This window comes from Verticillium dahliae, genomic scaffold (assembly GCF_000150675.1).
Source record: "Verticillium dahliae VdLs.17 supercont1.24 genomic scaffold, whole genome shotgun sequence".
Taxonomy (NCBI): Eukaryota; Fungi; Ascomycota; class Sordariomycetes; order Glomerellales; family Plectosphaerellaceae; genus Verticillium; species Verticillium dahliae.
In genome coordinates, this window is record NW_009276937.1 from 398550 (window position 1) to 414463 (window position 15914).

Here is a 15914-nt window from a genome sequence, read left to right on the forward strand (position 1 = left end):
CAGGAAACCTGCTCGGACAAAGCTTGGCCCAGAATATCGAGTCTTTCCCCCGGCTTCAACGACATCCACCCGTTCCATCGCGATCTCATGAACACCCTGTACGATGCCGACCACCTCAAAATCGCTCTTGGCCAGATCTCGACCTGCAAGTCGCTCATCGAGAGTGTTGGTCGTGACTACGTCCGTCTTCTGAAGTACGGCCAGTCTCTGTACCAGTGCAAGCAGCTGAAACGCGCTGCGCTTGGTCGCATGGCCACACTCATCAAGAGGCTTAAAGACACCTTCCTGTACCTCGAGCAGGTCCGCCAGCATCTCGGTCGTCTGCCCTCCATCGACCCCAACACTAGGACGCTCGTCATTTGCGGCTTCCCTAATGTTGGAAAGAGTTCCTTCTTGAAGTGTAAGCTGCCCCGTCGAGTCCTCGCGGCTAGGAAACTGGACTAACGCGCATCTGCAGCCGTGTCTCGCGCCGATGTCGATGTTCAGCCGTACGCCTTCACGACCAAGTCCCTCTTCTGTGGTCACTTTGACTACAAGTACCTTCGTTTCCAGTGCATTGATACCCCCGGAATCTTGGACCACCCTCTTGAGGAGATGTACGTCTGCCGCAAACCACACTTGGGGAAACTCAAACTCATTTTTTGCAGGTCCACGATCGAGATGCAGTCCATCACAGCCCTTGCTCATTTGCGCTCAGCGGTCATGTATTGTGAGTACATGTGTCACGACTTGGTTTGATGGCCATTTTCTAATGGATCACAGTCATGGATCTCAGTGAGCAGTGCGGCTACTCCGTCGAAGCCCAGATCAACCTCTTCGCCTCGATCAAGCCCCTCTTCTCCAATAAGCTCGTCTTCCTCGTCATCAACAAGATCGACATCACCAAGGTCGAGGACCTCGATGCCGAGACGCAGGAGAAGCTTCAGGGCCTGCTCAAGTCGGGCGAGGTCGAGATGCTGCAGCTGTCTTGCAACACTCAGGAGGGCGTTCAGGACGTCAAGAACGCCGTCTGCGAGCGCCTCATTGCTGAGCGTGTCTCGCAGAAGCTGAACGCCGGCACCACCAGCAGCGGCGCCATCGGCGGCCGCCTGGCTGACGTCATGTCGCGCATCCACGTCGCGACCCCGATGGGCGGCCAGACGCTCCAGACTTTCATCCCCGAGGGCGTCAAGAACCTCAAGAAGTACGACAAGACCGACCCCGAGCGCAGGAGGCTTGCGCGGGATGTCGAGGAGGAGCAGGGCGGTGCTGGCGTGTTCAACGTCGACCTCCGCGCCGACTACATCCTCGCAAACCCCGAGTGGAAGTACGACAAGATCCCCGAGATCTTCGACGGCAAGAACGTCGCCGACTTTATCGATCCCGATATCGAGGCCAAGCTCGCCGCCCTCGAGGAGGAGGAGGAGAAGCTCGAGGCCGAGGGCTACTACGACTCGGACGAGGAGATCGACGACGAGGAGGAGGCCACCGTGCTCGCCCAGGCGGAGCTGATCCGCGAGAAGCAGGGACAGATCCGCAACGAGGCGCGCATGAAGAAGCGTCTCAAGAACCAGGCCATCATCCCCCGCAAGAAGGTTCCCATCCCCCTGTCCAAGATGGACGACGCGCTCGACCAGCTCGGTGTCGACACGACCGACATTGTGTCGCGCGCGCGCTCCCAGTCTCGGCCCCGCGGCCGCTCCCTCGGACGCAGCCGTGCCGGCACCGAAGACGCCGACGCCATGGACCTCGATGCCACGCCGCGCGAGCGCCTCCGGTCGCAGAGCCGCGCCCGGTCCCGCAGCCAGGCTGCTGTCAACCGTCGCGAGGACGGTGTGGAGGATGAGGGCAGTCGCACCAAGGCTGAGCGCATGGCCAAGCTGGGCCAGAAGAAGATGAACCGCATGGCCAGGCAGGGTGAGGCCGATCGTCACACTACGGCTTCGCTGCAGAGGCATCTGGTAAGTGACTCATGCCCGATCTTCCGTCCTCTTCCGTTTACTAACACGAGATGCAGCTCGCCGGCAAGCGTGGCATGGGCTCCACGAGGAGTCGTTAAGCAGCATTTTCTCCTGCTTCTTCTCGAAGCTGGTGGTCTTCCTCTCGCGCATATGGATCATCACTCGTGGCATCTGTTTCGTCGGGGAGTTTGGCGCGTGGTGGTTCTTCTCGGGACGTTACCGTCCCAATGGCTGCCGGCTCTTGAGAGCTCGTGGCCGGACATAAAAATGATCATGTTATTTACGACCTTTGGCAAGGAAATTGACTTTTGTTTCATCATCGCACCCTGGTGTTGCCGTGTTTTCCGTAACCTGACAACTCGTGTCCTTGCACGAGCCGCTTCCGGCCTTGGGTCGACCACCTTTCCACGTGAGAAAGGATCCTGCCACCGCCAGCCAGTCGACGTTTGCCGTGAGCATGCACGCTTCCGAGTCGGCAGTGCTCGTTGTAAAGGTCAGGGTCTAATACTTGTAATGTGACTGCCTCTGTCCCTTTAAGCCTTCGGCATGACAGATTCAGTCGCTCATCCGATGACGGGTGCATATTCACACACGTAGCTAAAACATCCCTTCGTAAAATGGTTGACGCATGTGAGAGTATAGCATGTTCCTCGACCAAAACAACATCTGTTTCTCCCAATACCACTTTCAGGTCATGCCGCCCATCCGTAGCGAGAGCCACCTGTGCCTCCTACGAGAACCCCTCTCTCGCGAGCTGCTTTGCTGCTTGCTACATGTTTTCTGTGGCTTTCCAGCACTTCCAGTATCCTAGGCCGAGAGAAGACTAGCAATGCAACCGGGCTCTCCATGAAACTCCAAGGCAAGCACGGTTGAAGAAGCTCAAGTGATTCAACCCGTTGCCAGCACGGAGACTGTGCTTCCACAAGAGGGTCTCCAGGTCGACAAGAGTGACAGCAAGGGACAGCAAAGGCTATGCCGATGCCTGATATGAACGCCGCCCCGATACCTCAACGACGACGTTGATGCCATGGGCTGCAATCCAGTCGATGCTCGGCACATCACATGATCCTGCGACCTGAAAGTCCTGCACTGATTTAACAATGACGACATCAGCAACTCTGCACTGTCATGACTGAAACGTTTCATGGACAAGAATGCGAAGTGAGCTGTCATTTTGCCGTCACAAACCTTGACTGTTTTGAACCCTGTTGGAACACGCATGCGGGCTGCATACGCTTGCTACAGGGCTTAACAAAGACTGGCACATGACCAGAGCATTGGCAGACTGGCTTTGCTATCGTTCATTGGGATCTGGCGTGATTCTGCCGGGGAAGGTATGCTCTTGTGAACGATACGACCAGTCATTGAACCCTGGGTGATGACTAGATGATGCTCAGTGAGACACCACCGCGGGCTTGGTGTGGAGATGCATTTGTATCAATTCAAGGTTCAACTTTCTCGCTCACAACGCTACTAACGTAAATTTGATAGTTGCCCGCCAAAGATCAGATAAATGACTCGTCTACGGAGAAGCTATCGCCAAAGCATCCATCAAGGTTCCGCCCCCGGGTTGTTTCCTCCGCTGTACTGTACTGGTTTGGTATATGTGCCTGGTTATGTGATACGTATCCTGCTGTTATTCTTTGCCTGTGTCGCTTACTCGTCAGCAACATTGATACCCTCCCTGAGGCCCTCGACGACGAGAGCCTCGCCGGCGGCGCGGCGGTAGATGTTTTGGACGTCGTCCGTGGTGGTCTCGAAGTGGCTGCTGGCGTCGTAGCTCTTGGAAACGAATACGTTATCCTTGGAGCCATCATCGGTGGGCTCGTAGATGGGGATAGGAGCGCCCTGGTTCAGTTAGCCCATGTCGCTGCCCTCTCCATAATCTGCAACTCACCATGAATTGCTCCTCAATCTTGCCAAGGCGCTCGAGACCGGGCTGCAGCTCGAGGGTGGTGGTTCGCTGTCGTCTCGGCAATGGTGGAGACGATTGCGATCCAGTAGCCCTTGGGGCAGACGTTGTGAGCAGAGGACACGGTGGCAATGTAGATGTCTGGTCAGGTCAGCAGTGTTCATGGTTCGTTGGTGCTTCGCTACTTACCATTCTTGCGGCCAACCTGGCTCTGGGGGATGATGAGCTGAGCCGAGTCGGCATCGTTGGTGCCAGACAGGGGGTGCTTGAGGATACAGATGGCGCGGAGAACCTGGCCAACGACCTTGACCTTGTTGGGGAAGTAGCTGGGGTCTCCGAGGATAGTCTTGGCCTTGGTCTCGAACTTCATCTCGTCCGCACCAGTCATGGTGGCCTTGATGCCGGCAGCCTTGCCATCCTCGTAAAGGATCTCGTCAATCTGGGTGTTGAGCATGTAAGTGCCACCGTAGATGGCGGAGAGACGGGCGAAGCCCTGGGGAAGCTCTCCTAGGCCGTACAGAGGGTAGATGTACGGAGACTTGCCGTAGCGAGCGACCGAGTTGCCGTAGAGGCGGATGCGCTCAATGGCCTCCGGAGCGGCACCGGGTGTGGTGAGGTAGTTGTCATCAGTGTACAGAGCCATGGCGTGGCCGATGAAGTCGCGGGTGCCGGTCTCGAGGCTGAACTTGTCATAGACCTCCTTCATGGTGGCGGTGTTAAGGTCCAGGCCTGTTCGTTTCATGTTAGCCGGATCTGTGACACGAGTCGACAGCTCAGGGGCAGTCGAGAGCTTGGACTTACCCTTGTGGGAGCTCGGGTTCTTCAGGTCGAAGGTGCCAACCCACTCGATGAAGCTCTTCATGCGGCGCTTCTCGAAGATGCCCATCAGGGGGGAGCGCAACGCCTCAGCAGCATCAGAAGGGACCTTGGCAACGGTAGCCTTGGAGCCCTGGCCCTGCTGGACGTAGCTGCCAGCGACCTGCTTGAACTCGAGGTACCTCGTGACATCGGTAGAGATGAGGATGTTGGTCAGCTCGCCAGAGGACATGAGGAACTTGGGGACAAGGTCGATGTTCCAATCATTGAGGCGGCCGTATTTGGTCCATGGCTCCTCGCCCTTCTGGTAGTTGCCATGCTTCTTGAAGAGCTATAGTGTATCATGTCAGATTCGGATTCGGAAGCAGTATTTGCAAGGTTCGGGAGATATACCGTCTCAAGGTTGACAGAAGCAGCCTCGCTGGCGATGCATTAGCTGTGTTGCCTCAAATCATGGTGGCGAGCGGGCCGTTGTCAGAGGGGGAAGCTTACCCGCCGTAGTGGTCGTTGCGGTCAATGTGGAGGACCTTCTTGCCCTTGACACTGAGGACACTATGGGGTCATGAATGTCAGCATAATTTGGCCGGACATGAGATTCGATGATTTGTTCGAAATATAATCGTACCCGGACAGAATGCACTCGGTCAGGCCTATACGGCGGTAGAGCGGTCAGCTAGGAAGCATAGGTAAAGAACCCCACGCCAGGACGATGATGCGGGGCAAGGCCGCGAGGGGAACGAGACGTAGACGTACCAGTGCCGAGGACAATGACATCGTACTCCTTAGCAATCTCGTCCATGATTGCGGTCTGGGAGCTGTTTTCGGTTGATTTCTATTGCGTGCCTGGAAAGGAGTGGCTGCGAGATGTGTCGGGATGAGCTGGTTTGGGTTGAGGGGGGGTTTTGGGTTTGGTTAAAGCGGAGTGGCCAGCGTCTAGGTATGATGAATGGGAAGGACTGGAGAAGCGGTCGGGCCTTCAGGTGGGCCTTTGGGGTCGAGGTTTTGGAGGGGTCGTGCATCGGTACAGCAGTGCAAATGCACCACTGTGCACCCGCCTGGCGAGCTCCAGCGCTTGCGACCATAATTCGCCGCGACTGGTCTGCACTGGGGTGGCTCACGAGGCGGTGGGCGGGATGCTGCCCTCGCAGCAGTTCTCGTCTGATTGAGCTCCTGTCAAGCTCGAAGGCACCCGAGACGACCTTGGATCATGCAGCATTGCATCGCTGCTGGGACGATTATCCCGGTCTGCTCGGTAGTAGCCAGCAGGGTTGGTCGTCTTTATGCAGTGATCCATGACTGCCCTAGGTACCTAGCTACCTAGGTAGGTACTGTGCCATGTAGTTCTTTCTAACCCCCTTGGACAATGCACTGTATTGGCATTGGATTGCATATCTCTCGAGGGCAGCCTCGTGACTGCCACGAGCCGGGATCACTGGGCATACATTCGCAATGCACATTCAAGCATCATGGGTTGTTCAAAAACTTGATGAACTCGGCTCCCTTTGCGCGATGCCCTCTTCGTATCGTACATCATTTCTGGATACGCTAGTACAGGTACTTTTTACATGGTCCCGACCGGAACTGACCGAGTGTGACCTTCTACTCTGACTGATAGTGTTACCCAAAGTATTTTTATAGTTTCTGCGACTGCACCGGCGCCTTGTCGCCGGCTGGCAATGTTGAAGGGTCGATCTGGACGCCCTCGACGTTGGCGGTGGAGGCAGCTGCATCGGTCTTCCGTGTGGCCTCCTCGAGTGTGGCCTCGCTCGGCTCAGCAACGAGGTGGTCCTCGCCACGCTCGTACGAAGGCTGGTACGCCTCACCGTTCCCTGACAGGTCGACCTCGGGGTCGTTCTTCGCCAGCTCGCGGGCGTCCTCCCACAGGTAGTACCGTTCGGTCAGGACGTGCTTGATGCCCTGCATAGTCTGCTGGACCTGCGTCGCAACATGTCAGCCCAAATGCCACGCACGTTTCTTCTTGTTTTGAAAAGTGTAAGACTCACCACCTGGTCCCTCTCGTTCGCCTCGTGCTCTCCAAAGCCCATACGGGCGCGGATGCGCTCCGCGTTGGCCGTCGCGATCCTGTTCCGCTCACGGCAACAGGACCACCACAGGGCGTGCAGATCCTCCCAGCCCTTTTCACGCAGTTCCTTCGCTGTCCACGCGCGCCCGTGCGCCTCGTCCTCCTTGGGCTGGTTCATGAGCTTGCCCTCGGCCGGGAAGAAACCCCAAAGCCCATGGTCCGCGTCCGTCTCGATCCTGGGTTTGAAGTCCACCGGCTTGGGGAGCTCGTCCCACGACACAGAGAGGGGCTCGCGGGGCCCTGTACGCCGAAGGGCGCTGACGCCACGAAGGCGGTTGTTATCGCGAGTCTTGCGTTTGCATTGTGCCGTTGAAGTCGAGAAGGGGGCGGCGGTGGAGGAGAGGAACTGCGCCGTGACGGCTCGTGTGGGCGTGATGGCTACGCGTGTGGCGAGACGGCCTATGGAAGGCCGCAGTGTGTTGACATTTGCCATATTGAACAATGGCTGATTATCTGTGGTCGAGGTTCAGGCTGCGCCGTTAGGGGGACTGTACAATATCTCACGAAACTGAAGGCTACGAATTGAGCTTGGGATTTTTCATAACCAATCACGCATCAGCATGATCTTGTCCCGGGCCTACAATGTACCGACTACTGCGCCACACCCCAGCCTCAGCGGTCTTGCCACACTTACTGGCTGGGTGATACCAGGTCAATCAGGTCAACGACTTGCTACATCGACAGTCGAATTTCTTCCAACTTGGCTCAGCCTTACTGATTTCAGGTGTAGACGCAAAGATGAGCTAGACATGTGTATCGACGCAGATATGTCACAAGGTTTTTGCCGCTGTGCAATCACTCATTGCATCGACGTCGGCAACATTGATCACAATGAGGTGCAGGCCAGGCGCCATTCCTGCCTGCGCTGCTGAACCAAATCCATCAGCCTTCCAAGGAAGGGACAACCTCGCGATGCTGGACGAACATGGCGGCTCTGGCTTCGTGCCCGTGAGGGCCTTGGCAAAACTCAAAATTCGCCTTCCGCACTTGGACGAAAGCACGGTCGTGCCCCCAATGTCTCCATTCGCACCACACGAAAGGTGCCCCCAAACGGCCAAACGGGGCTGACATCTGGGCGGCCTTGGAGGTGATCCGCCAGGCCCCTCCCGTCCTTCCTTCACTGGGTCATGCCGTTGTCAGATCGGCGGATCTCAGGATGGAGTCGTCCACCACACGCGTCCCGCTGTATCTTGTCCGCCTCTAGCTAGCTGTCATGGAGGTCATCTGGGTCCTGATCTTGACCCAACGCCCCGGGTCGCATCCATGCGGAGAACAGTGCCCCCGTCTGGGGGGGTGGGAGGGAATAGGGGGTGGAGGTGGTGAGGAGGCACCCTGGCAAGCTGTGCCAAAAAAAAGCCGCGTGGCGATTCCAGCACCAATTCCATCACCCACTAATTCTAGCTATAGAGGCCTAGGTAGACCTCCAAGCACATCCAGAACGCGTCAATCACTGAATTGACTAGATACTACAGATGATGCGAGATAGAATAGAAATAAAGGGCAGGATAATTGAATGATAGAAACTGGCAAGTTCTTCTATTGATATAGTGGTCCCTAACTAATACAAGTACCTATCTTTTTCCCACGCGGCTTTTTTGGCACCAGCTTGCCTGGGTGCAGCCCGCCCCCGAAGAGGAACCAGTCCACCGGTCCACCACACCTCAAGACTTCATAGATCCGCCGACATGGTGGTCATGACCACGGCGACACCCGTGAGTGGGACGTTGATGCGGCTCAACAGCGTCCCTTGCGCGGGGCCCGCTTTCAGTGACAGGTGGGACATTGATGGGGACGGCATCACGACGACATCTGAATGTTGTCTGCTCAGCGGACGAGCATGACACCAGAGACAGCTCTCGGCGCGATGCATCAATTCGACCGCAGCTTCCTCCATGGTCATGCGGGTGGCCTCGGAACACACCTCGAAGCTGAATCTTCAACCTTGCCCTTCAGCTCTCCGGCATCGCCGCGCGAGCCTACCTGAACACACACACACACACACACACACACACACACACACTCAGGTGCGCATGTTGATGGCGTGCCGGCGTGCATGCCAATATGCAGGTAGGTAGGTACTCTGTCTTGTCTTCTGTGGTCTTCCCCCGGCATACGTGACCGGCACCTTATATCCCGCCACCGAGGCCATGAGCGACTTAGCACTTCTTGTCTGCGCACCCTGCCTTGCCTGCTCAGGCGATGAACTCGACTGCAAGGGACCTTCAGGCTGAATGGGACACCGGCCAACAACCGCCGCAATTGCGTGCATGCCCACCCATGCAGGCCGTCAAATGCGGGCGTCTGAACGTATTCAGAAACTTAGCACACCTAGGCAGCTGATCATCGATTGACGTGATGAGGTGGAAATGCCGTCTTCGATATCACGGACTTGGTCGCACACGACGTCAATCATGCCCGCATCGTGAACCTCGTGGCGCAAACCTTCCATTGCAGGAGCACAGCTGGAGAAGAAGTGTGTCTTCCGAGTGACCATTGGAATACACGAGGGAACACCGGATTGTCGTGTACAGGAACACCTCAAAGCAAACTTCGTGACCAGTGCTGCGTCGCAAAACACGCAACAGCAGGAAGGCTGAAGGACTTGGGTGTGCACACCGCCCACCGTCACCGCCGCTGTCGCTTTCTGTCGGTTAAATTGTCGCCGTAGATGGACGTCAGGTCCCCTGCATTGCATGTTGATGAGCTGATTAGAAAGCGGCTTGCATCCGACTGTCCGTTCTCTGCTCGGCCACATGACCACGAACTGCCATACTGGTGCGACAGGCCGCGACGCAATCACAACAACTGAACAGCGCGCATTGATCCCAATTGAACAGGGGTGATCTACCGCTCATGCGCAAATTTACAGGAACACAAACGCAAGAGTCAACATGTCGCTGGCAGGATGAACATGAATAATGTACAACGTCACGGGAGAGTAGGGCCAAGCCCGTTCGTTCCAACGCGCCCGAGGAAACCAGCTAACAGTCTCGCCTTGGTCTTCGAGGACATTTCGGCGATGCCGCAGCTGGCGTGTGATTTTCAATCCTGGGGGGGCACCCACCGCCAGTCGGCCGTCGGTACTTTGCTGACGATCGACGGGTTGTGCCCTGGGCGGCAGGTATACTTGAAGGTAGTAAGACGAACAAAGAGCGCGGCTGGGCAGTCTTTGACGATGTCGCTGGCGAGTCAAGAAAGTCTTTGGATAACGGTGGCAGGAAGGCTACGGGCAGGCTAACGCGCACCCTGGCCAAAGAACTGCAGCGCGTAGCCATGTGCCAAGTGTGTCGGCATCCTGTCAATCTCCAACCAAAACTTGATATCGTGAGAATTTTCGATGCACCTGACTCGTCAGCCTCGGTCGGATGCGGTCCAATGGCCGATTCATAAGTACACGCCGTCTCAGAGCGGGCAGTAAGTCCGCATCGTCACGATATTTGTCGGCGATGTGGTAATCGCAATGCTCCGTATGGCACTGACTTCCAGGATGGCTTCGGGCGTGACAGACCCATCCGGTAAAAGCGTGCCGCAACAGGCCAGGGGTGTTTCTCCGTCTAGGTAATGTGCGGTGTCCGTGCCATGCGGCAGGCAGAGCGATAGCCTGGCCCTCAGCCCTCAGATCCATGGGAAGGGGAGGGGGGCGGGGTCTTGTCATCACGACCTAGAGTTAGAGTGAAAGAAAGGTTTTTTCTATTTTTTTTTTGCAACATTCATAAGCTTCCGCAGAAATCAAACCCCCTGCTGCCCCTTCTGTCGCGCCGAGGTATCGTGATTCTAAGGTTTGTTAACAAAGGGACAGCGGAGGGTTAAAGGAGAGGGAAAGAAAAACCAACCACGCGTAGTACTGAGGCAACACGAAACTAAGTACTTGGTGAGTGTACCAACAGCAAGTCGCTTGCTAGCTCGACTCACTGGGACGCTATCACTTGCCAAGGCCGGTGCCAGGACTCCTTCTACAGACCAATGGTGTGAACGGATCTCTTCGATCAGACATCTCCATCAGACCGAGGCACCGAGTGTATACCCCTGTCCAGATCGCCAGCCAAGCCGTCGGATATCCTTAAGCAGAAGTCCGCTTTTTCTCTCGCAGCCAAGGATCTGCCACGAGGAGCGGGCGAAATGTTGTGGTACCCACGACACATGCTCAGCGGTTCGGTAGCGTCGGACATCCACCAAACCTCAAGGCTGTACGTGTACAGTACGTGGTATGCCGCGAATGCCACGAGGGGGGGATCATAACGGCAAGGCTTTGTGGCAAACTCTTCCTTTCTTCAATGCTTTTCTTGTGTATTGGCAGAATAGCTTCAGATCTCATTCGGTCGGGTGAGTCGCAAAATCGAATAAGCTTCCCAAGTGACGCTTCCATGACATGATGAGATGTCTCTCGTTCGCTCGTTCGCTCGTTCGTTGTGTTGTCGACCGCTGATCATGGGCGTATTTTGACATGGTATAGGGGAGTTTACAACAGGGTGGGTCAGTCGTCAGCCTGGTACAGGTACTTTGATCCTTGACTCGGCCGTTCTCTCGCCTGCGCCGAGAAAGGGTCAGTCATGCCTCGACGGCGAGGCACCTGATCTGACCTGAGCTGCGAAAACGGTACGTTGCGTATTTCTTGCTCGGCCGAAGCTCGGCAACGGCGGGTAACTTGTGAAGATTATGTCTGCCTGCCAACGTGAAAATCGCCTCTCGAATTGAACGCGAGGTCGTCCATCACGAGGTTGTGCGGAGGCAGGGAGGCAACTGGTGTCACGAACTATTGTGTTCGTCAGAGAAACGCGGTTGTCCAGGCTGGCCATAGCTTCAAAAGGGCCACATCTTCCATCGCAGCCTTCTAGAATAGAAATAATGGAGTCGACTGATCCCGCAAAAGGGTTCGATGGAGTATTTGGCCCCCCCCCCCCCTCCCCTCCCAATTGCAGGTACACCCGTTGGACCATCATCGTCCCACAGCAGTTGGCGTTAACAGGAGGGTCTCCCGTCAGAAACGCATCAACCCCTCCTTGCCCTCGCACTGCCGTTCGAAGCCCTGCAGTGGTTCGGCGCCACCAGACCAGGATGTCGGCGGCTGTCGGTGGGGGTAGCACCCGCAAACGGATTCACAGTTCGTGACGCGGAAACGCGTTTGGTTTCGCTGGCCTGGTACAAGTGTTCGCGAACAGTTGTGTGAATGGGATATCGGCGTGGTTAACGAAACAGCCTAACCGGCTTCTCTGCGTGTAGTCAGAATGCAAATGTCGTTAGCATCATCCATACTGGATTGCGTCCTGAAGAGACTCGTGCTACATACATGTACAGAGTGCGTGCTCGACTTCGATCGATCCAGCGCGTTCGTGGGGGGGGCATTCCTTGGGGGCCTGCTCCTCACCAGGGACCATCCACAAGCCCCTGACCAACATACCCTGTCACGCTGGCAGCAAGGTAGCCTGTGAGGTAGCATGGAACCAGATGCAACCATCAAACCTGTTGAACACGCGCACCCAAGTCCCTTCCCCTCCAATTTGCCAGCCACTGCTTAATATTCAGACGGTAGGGTAGGCACGCGGGTCGCGGTCAGTAAGACGGAAGTGCGGGAAGACGGCAAAACGGCGCTATTGGACGCGAGCGAGCTCGAGAATATATCGGAAGCAGGGCACCGTGTTTTGCTTGACTCGGTCTGGCCGCGCTTGATTGCCCGATCAACTCGCGTTCCTGCAAAAGGTACTGTCGTGCCAGTGCGTAATGCTGTGCATACCAATTCCGACACCCATGGCATCCAAGCTCTCACTTTTGTCGAGGGTTTCGGTGGATTATCCCCTTCCTTGCCACATGGTAGTTGCAAAGCACGAACTCGTCAAATCGTTGGTTTAGGCTTCGACTGCATTGATCTCCGACGGCGCATTGTGTTACGTCGCGTAGCCTCAAGGCATTGAGCAACATGTGTCGCCCACGTTTTGTACCTTCTGCGCCATTGCGGTGTGGGAGGGTGGGCAAACGAACGAATGAGCACGGCCACGACCAGGATCCGTTGGATGGCTAGGATATCCTGGCTTGTGCTCCTGCAAAGAATCCCGATGGATGGGCGCAGGGACTTTGGAGGAGGTGAGTGTTCATTGACTTGGCTTTGACGTTCGGAAGAGAGCAACTGTCATGTTTGAGTGCTGCTAGGATGACGTATTCGAAACGTTGGTCTTGCAGCCATCCCGTTACGCTTTTAGGAAATAGATGCTCTCCCTGACTGCGCTCTCCAAGATCGAGCACGCCGGGCTTCAGTCAACTTGACCAAGGTTTCTCCTGCATTGTGTGTACAGGGGAGCGTGCATTGGGCGGTCATCCTCGATTTGTGGTTTCTCCTTCAAGCAGCAGTCTTTACACCTCAAAAAGTACTCATGCTCCGTACAGTTTTGCTAATTGTGGAAAACGATGAAGGTTCCTTGACCAAATGGCCTGTAGCGATCCTAGAGTCTCGAGACTGTAGCAATCCACGTGACACTTGCGCCGAGTGTTGAGGTAGGAGACACATGTCGTTACATTGCCGGGCAAAAGGATCTGGACGCTCTGCGCTCATGATGGTCTGCTATTTAGATTGTGATTTCCGAAAGCCGTAGTTACGGGGTCACTACCGGACGTCGGGGAGCCGGTGAGGTTCATGTCCGACGGTGGGTCTTTGAAGCCGGAGGGGATGGTGAGGCCGTTTCTCGCACACAGCGGGCTCTTGGCGGGGGTTTGATTCCGCGATGGCGTGCTGCGTATTGCTGCAATGGAAACCCGACCAGCGTGAACTTGGTTGGATTGGAACTCTCTGCATACTTGATTGAACTTGTAGGTTTTTGCTTGTTGAAGTGATGGCACCACCCTGGCCTATATTCTCAACTGGTAGTGTGTACGACCAGGCCAGAATATGTGAACGTTCTGGGGGTTATGACAGGCATAGGTGCAGGCCCCCAACACAAGTATCGATCGGAGCGGGCGAGACACGTTGACAGCTGACAGGCACACCTCTAACCCACCGGCGGTGTGGGATGGCACGCTGAATCATGTGGCTGGCGGATTCTGTGTCATTATGTTGTGATGTCGCGTCGTCAAATCCAACAAGAAACTGGGAATGACGACGGATGAAAAGGACACACATCCCCCGTGGTGCGAGCATGCATGCTGCGAATGTCATTCATCGAACTCATGATTCAATGAGGGGTGGCAGAGCTTGGTTCTTGGACAGGTGGGTGGCCGCATCTGTATGGGTGAATGATGCAAAAGCCTCGGCGTCTGACCACCTCGAGATGGTTCAGGGGTCCATCCATGTCGGGCTTTCGATGGCCGACGCGGAACGAACACCGGGTGTGCTTGGTTGGCCTTGGTTGGCCACGACAATTGGGCAGGCGAGGTTGGGTGAAGAGAGGAGTGGTTGGATGCGTCCTGAGAGGACTTGTCCTTTTGCTGGTACGGCAAATACCGACGGTTTGTTGTCGCCAGCTTGACCTGTACATACATGTATGGCTGTTGTGTTCCATTGGGAGCCGGTGCCGGACCCCGACCAGCCTGTAGAAATGGTACGTTCGGGCTTGGGCCTACGTGCAGCTAGCTACGAGACGTGGTGTACTGTACGTAGAAAGTCCATTCACCTCGACACGCTCTTGTCGATGTGATACGTCTATCTTTGCTGCTGGGGGTGTCGACATGGCGTCGTCACAAATGATGAAAGGGACTGTATCTCGGGGCGAGACCCAGCTCGAGAGTTTTTTTTGTTTTTCGTGCACATCCAGTCGCGTTGTTTGCTGGACGAGTACGGGAATTGTGATTATTCGATGATGACGAATCGGTTAGTCTGTCAGGATGGTTCACGGGTGGCCACCTTGGTCGCCCATTCACCAATGCGTCTCGATCAGAGTTCAAGTCTGGCATGCACTGAAGTTCACTTTCTGCCGCAAACGGGCAGGGAGCGTGTCTAAGGAAAGAGACTCTTGTACTTTACCTGCCTGCCTTACATAAGGTAGGTGCCAGAAAACCTACACAGGAATTATAATGCCTGCCTCAGAAAACGGGAGGAGGGGGGCGGAGGGAGTGACAGCAAAAGAAAGCAAAATTTCGGCGGCACTAGACCGTACCGAGGTACGTGCTCATAGCACTGCATCCTCGCACTGACTCAGGTACTATGTACTCGGAATGCGAAGTTGGTGATTGCTTTGCTTCTTCGGGGTTAAGTGATCCATACCTGTTTCCTATCTTGTCCTGGTCAGTGTCTGCCTGCCGTTGAGTTGACCTTGTGTGAGTGAGCCTGCCTGCCCATCCATCTCGTCTACCGGCCAAGTACCTGTTGCGCGCCCCCCAGTCTCCCTTCCCTGGCGCACGTACCCACATTTCCCTGCCCACCTTTTCTTTCTGTCAACAGGCCCCCAGAGCTTGCCGTCATCTTCCCCAAACAACCTCATCAGCTTCAAACACCCTCGTTGACTAAGACAGCTACATGCGCATATCCAGAGAGGTTCCTGGACGTGAACTCAAGCAGCAGAGCCAGTTTGACTCGTGCCTGGTCGATTAGCCACAAAGCGCAGAGTACCGAAAGCGAGTGAGAGAAAAAGAACGGGCACCTCTCCGCCCTCCCATTTCCGACCAACCTACCCAACCACCATCTCCAAAAGCGACCGTCACTAGGGCCCCCAGTACGAAAAATAACTGACAAGGGCCTCACACCCTCGCCAGAGACCAGCGTCATCAGCTCCACTTTGGCCTGTGTGCGCGCGTGGCGTGGCTGCTCCGAAATTTGCATCCTTGTCGCTGCCCCCTCCAGAAGTACAGGTACATGGTACTTTCATCTCGGTCCCTTTCCCCCTTGGACACGAAGGTGCGAGCCAGAAAAAAAAATCCCACCCTCGTTCCGCCCGCTGCCCTGACGCAGAAGCCGCCCGTGTACCGGTGTTCCCACGCTCCCATAAGAAGCCCAGGTCTCCACTCCTCCCTCCTCCACTTCTGTAGTCCCAGTCAGTCCCCTTCCACCTCCACCGCATCATCAGAGAGAGAGAAAGAGAGAAAAAAAAATCTCGAAGGGACTTCATCACCACGGTCCTTTGAGAGCGCGCCGAATACACACACACACACACACACACAACGGCTCACACCCATATCCCTGACATCGACTCCATTTTTTCACCTCTTGCCATCCCACCCCCTCCCACCCCCTCCCTCGCTC

The 15914-nt window shown here is 55.8% G+C and overlaps 4 protein-coding genes across 4 annotated transcripts; 1 reads left to right on the forward strand and 3 right to left on the reverse strand.

Moving 5' to 3' along the window:
- Nucleotides 1-87: 87 nt before the first annotated feature.
- VDAG_08997 (nucleolar GTP-binding protein) lies at nucleotides 88-2038 on the forward strand (the record flags this gene model as incomplete). The annotated part of the gene is made up of 4 exons (XM_009656800.1): nucleotides 88-400; nucleotides 458-709; nucleotides 763-1940; nucleotides 1997-2038. 4 exons carry the CDS (start codon nucleotides 88-90, stop codon nucleotides 2036-2038), a joined length of 1785 nt encoding a protein of 594 aa, XP_009655095.1.
- A 1397-nt stretch (nucleotides 2039-3435) lies between these two features.
- VDAG_08998 (rab GDP-dissociation inhibitor) lies at nucleotides 3436-5534 on the reverse strand. The gene is made up of 9 exons (XM_009656801.1): nucleotides 5422-5534; nucleotides 5294-5318; nucleotides 5161-5220; nucleotides 5062-5089; nucleotides 4654-4999; nucleotides 4042-4581; nucleotides 3929-3993; nucleotides 3838-3903; nucleotides 3436-3788 (listed from the first exon to the last, which is right to left on the reverse strand). Exons 1-9 carry the CDS (start codon nucleotides 5465-5467, stop codon nucleotides 3597-3599), a joined length of 1368 nt encoding a protein of 455 aa, XP_009655096.1. The 5' UTR covers nucleotides 5468-5534; the 3' UTR covers nucleotides 3436-3596.
- Nucleotides 5535-6300: 766 nt separating this feature from the next.
- Nucleotides 6301-7184, reverse strand: VDAG_08999 (50S ribosomal protein L4; the record flags this gene model as incomplete). The annotated part of the gene is made up of 2 exons (XM_009656802.1): nucleotides 6301-6603; nucleotides 6672-7184. The coding sequence occupies 2 exons, from the start codon at nucleotides 7182-7184 to the stop codon at nucleotides 6301-6303; spliced, it is 816 nt and encodes a 271-aa protein (XP_009655097.1).
- Nucleotides 7185-15294: 8110 nt separating this feature from the next.
- On the reverse strand, nucleotides 15295-15847 carry VDAG_09000 (uncharacterized protein; the record flags this gene model as incomplete). The annotated part of the gene is made up of 2 exons (XM_009656803.1): nucleotides 15295-15694; nucleotides 15830-15847. The coding sequence occupies 2 exons, from the start codon at nucleotides 15845-15847 to the stop codon at nucleotides 15440-15442; spliced, it is 273 nt and encodes a 90-aa protein (XP_009655098.1). The 3' UTR covers nucleotides 15295-15439.
- Nucleotides 15848-15914: the final 67 nt, after the last annotated feature.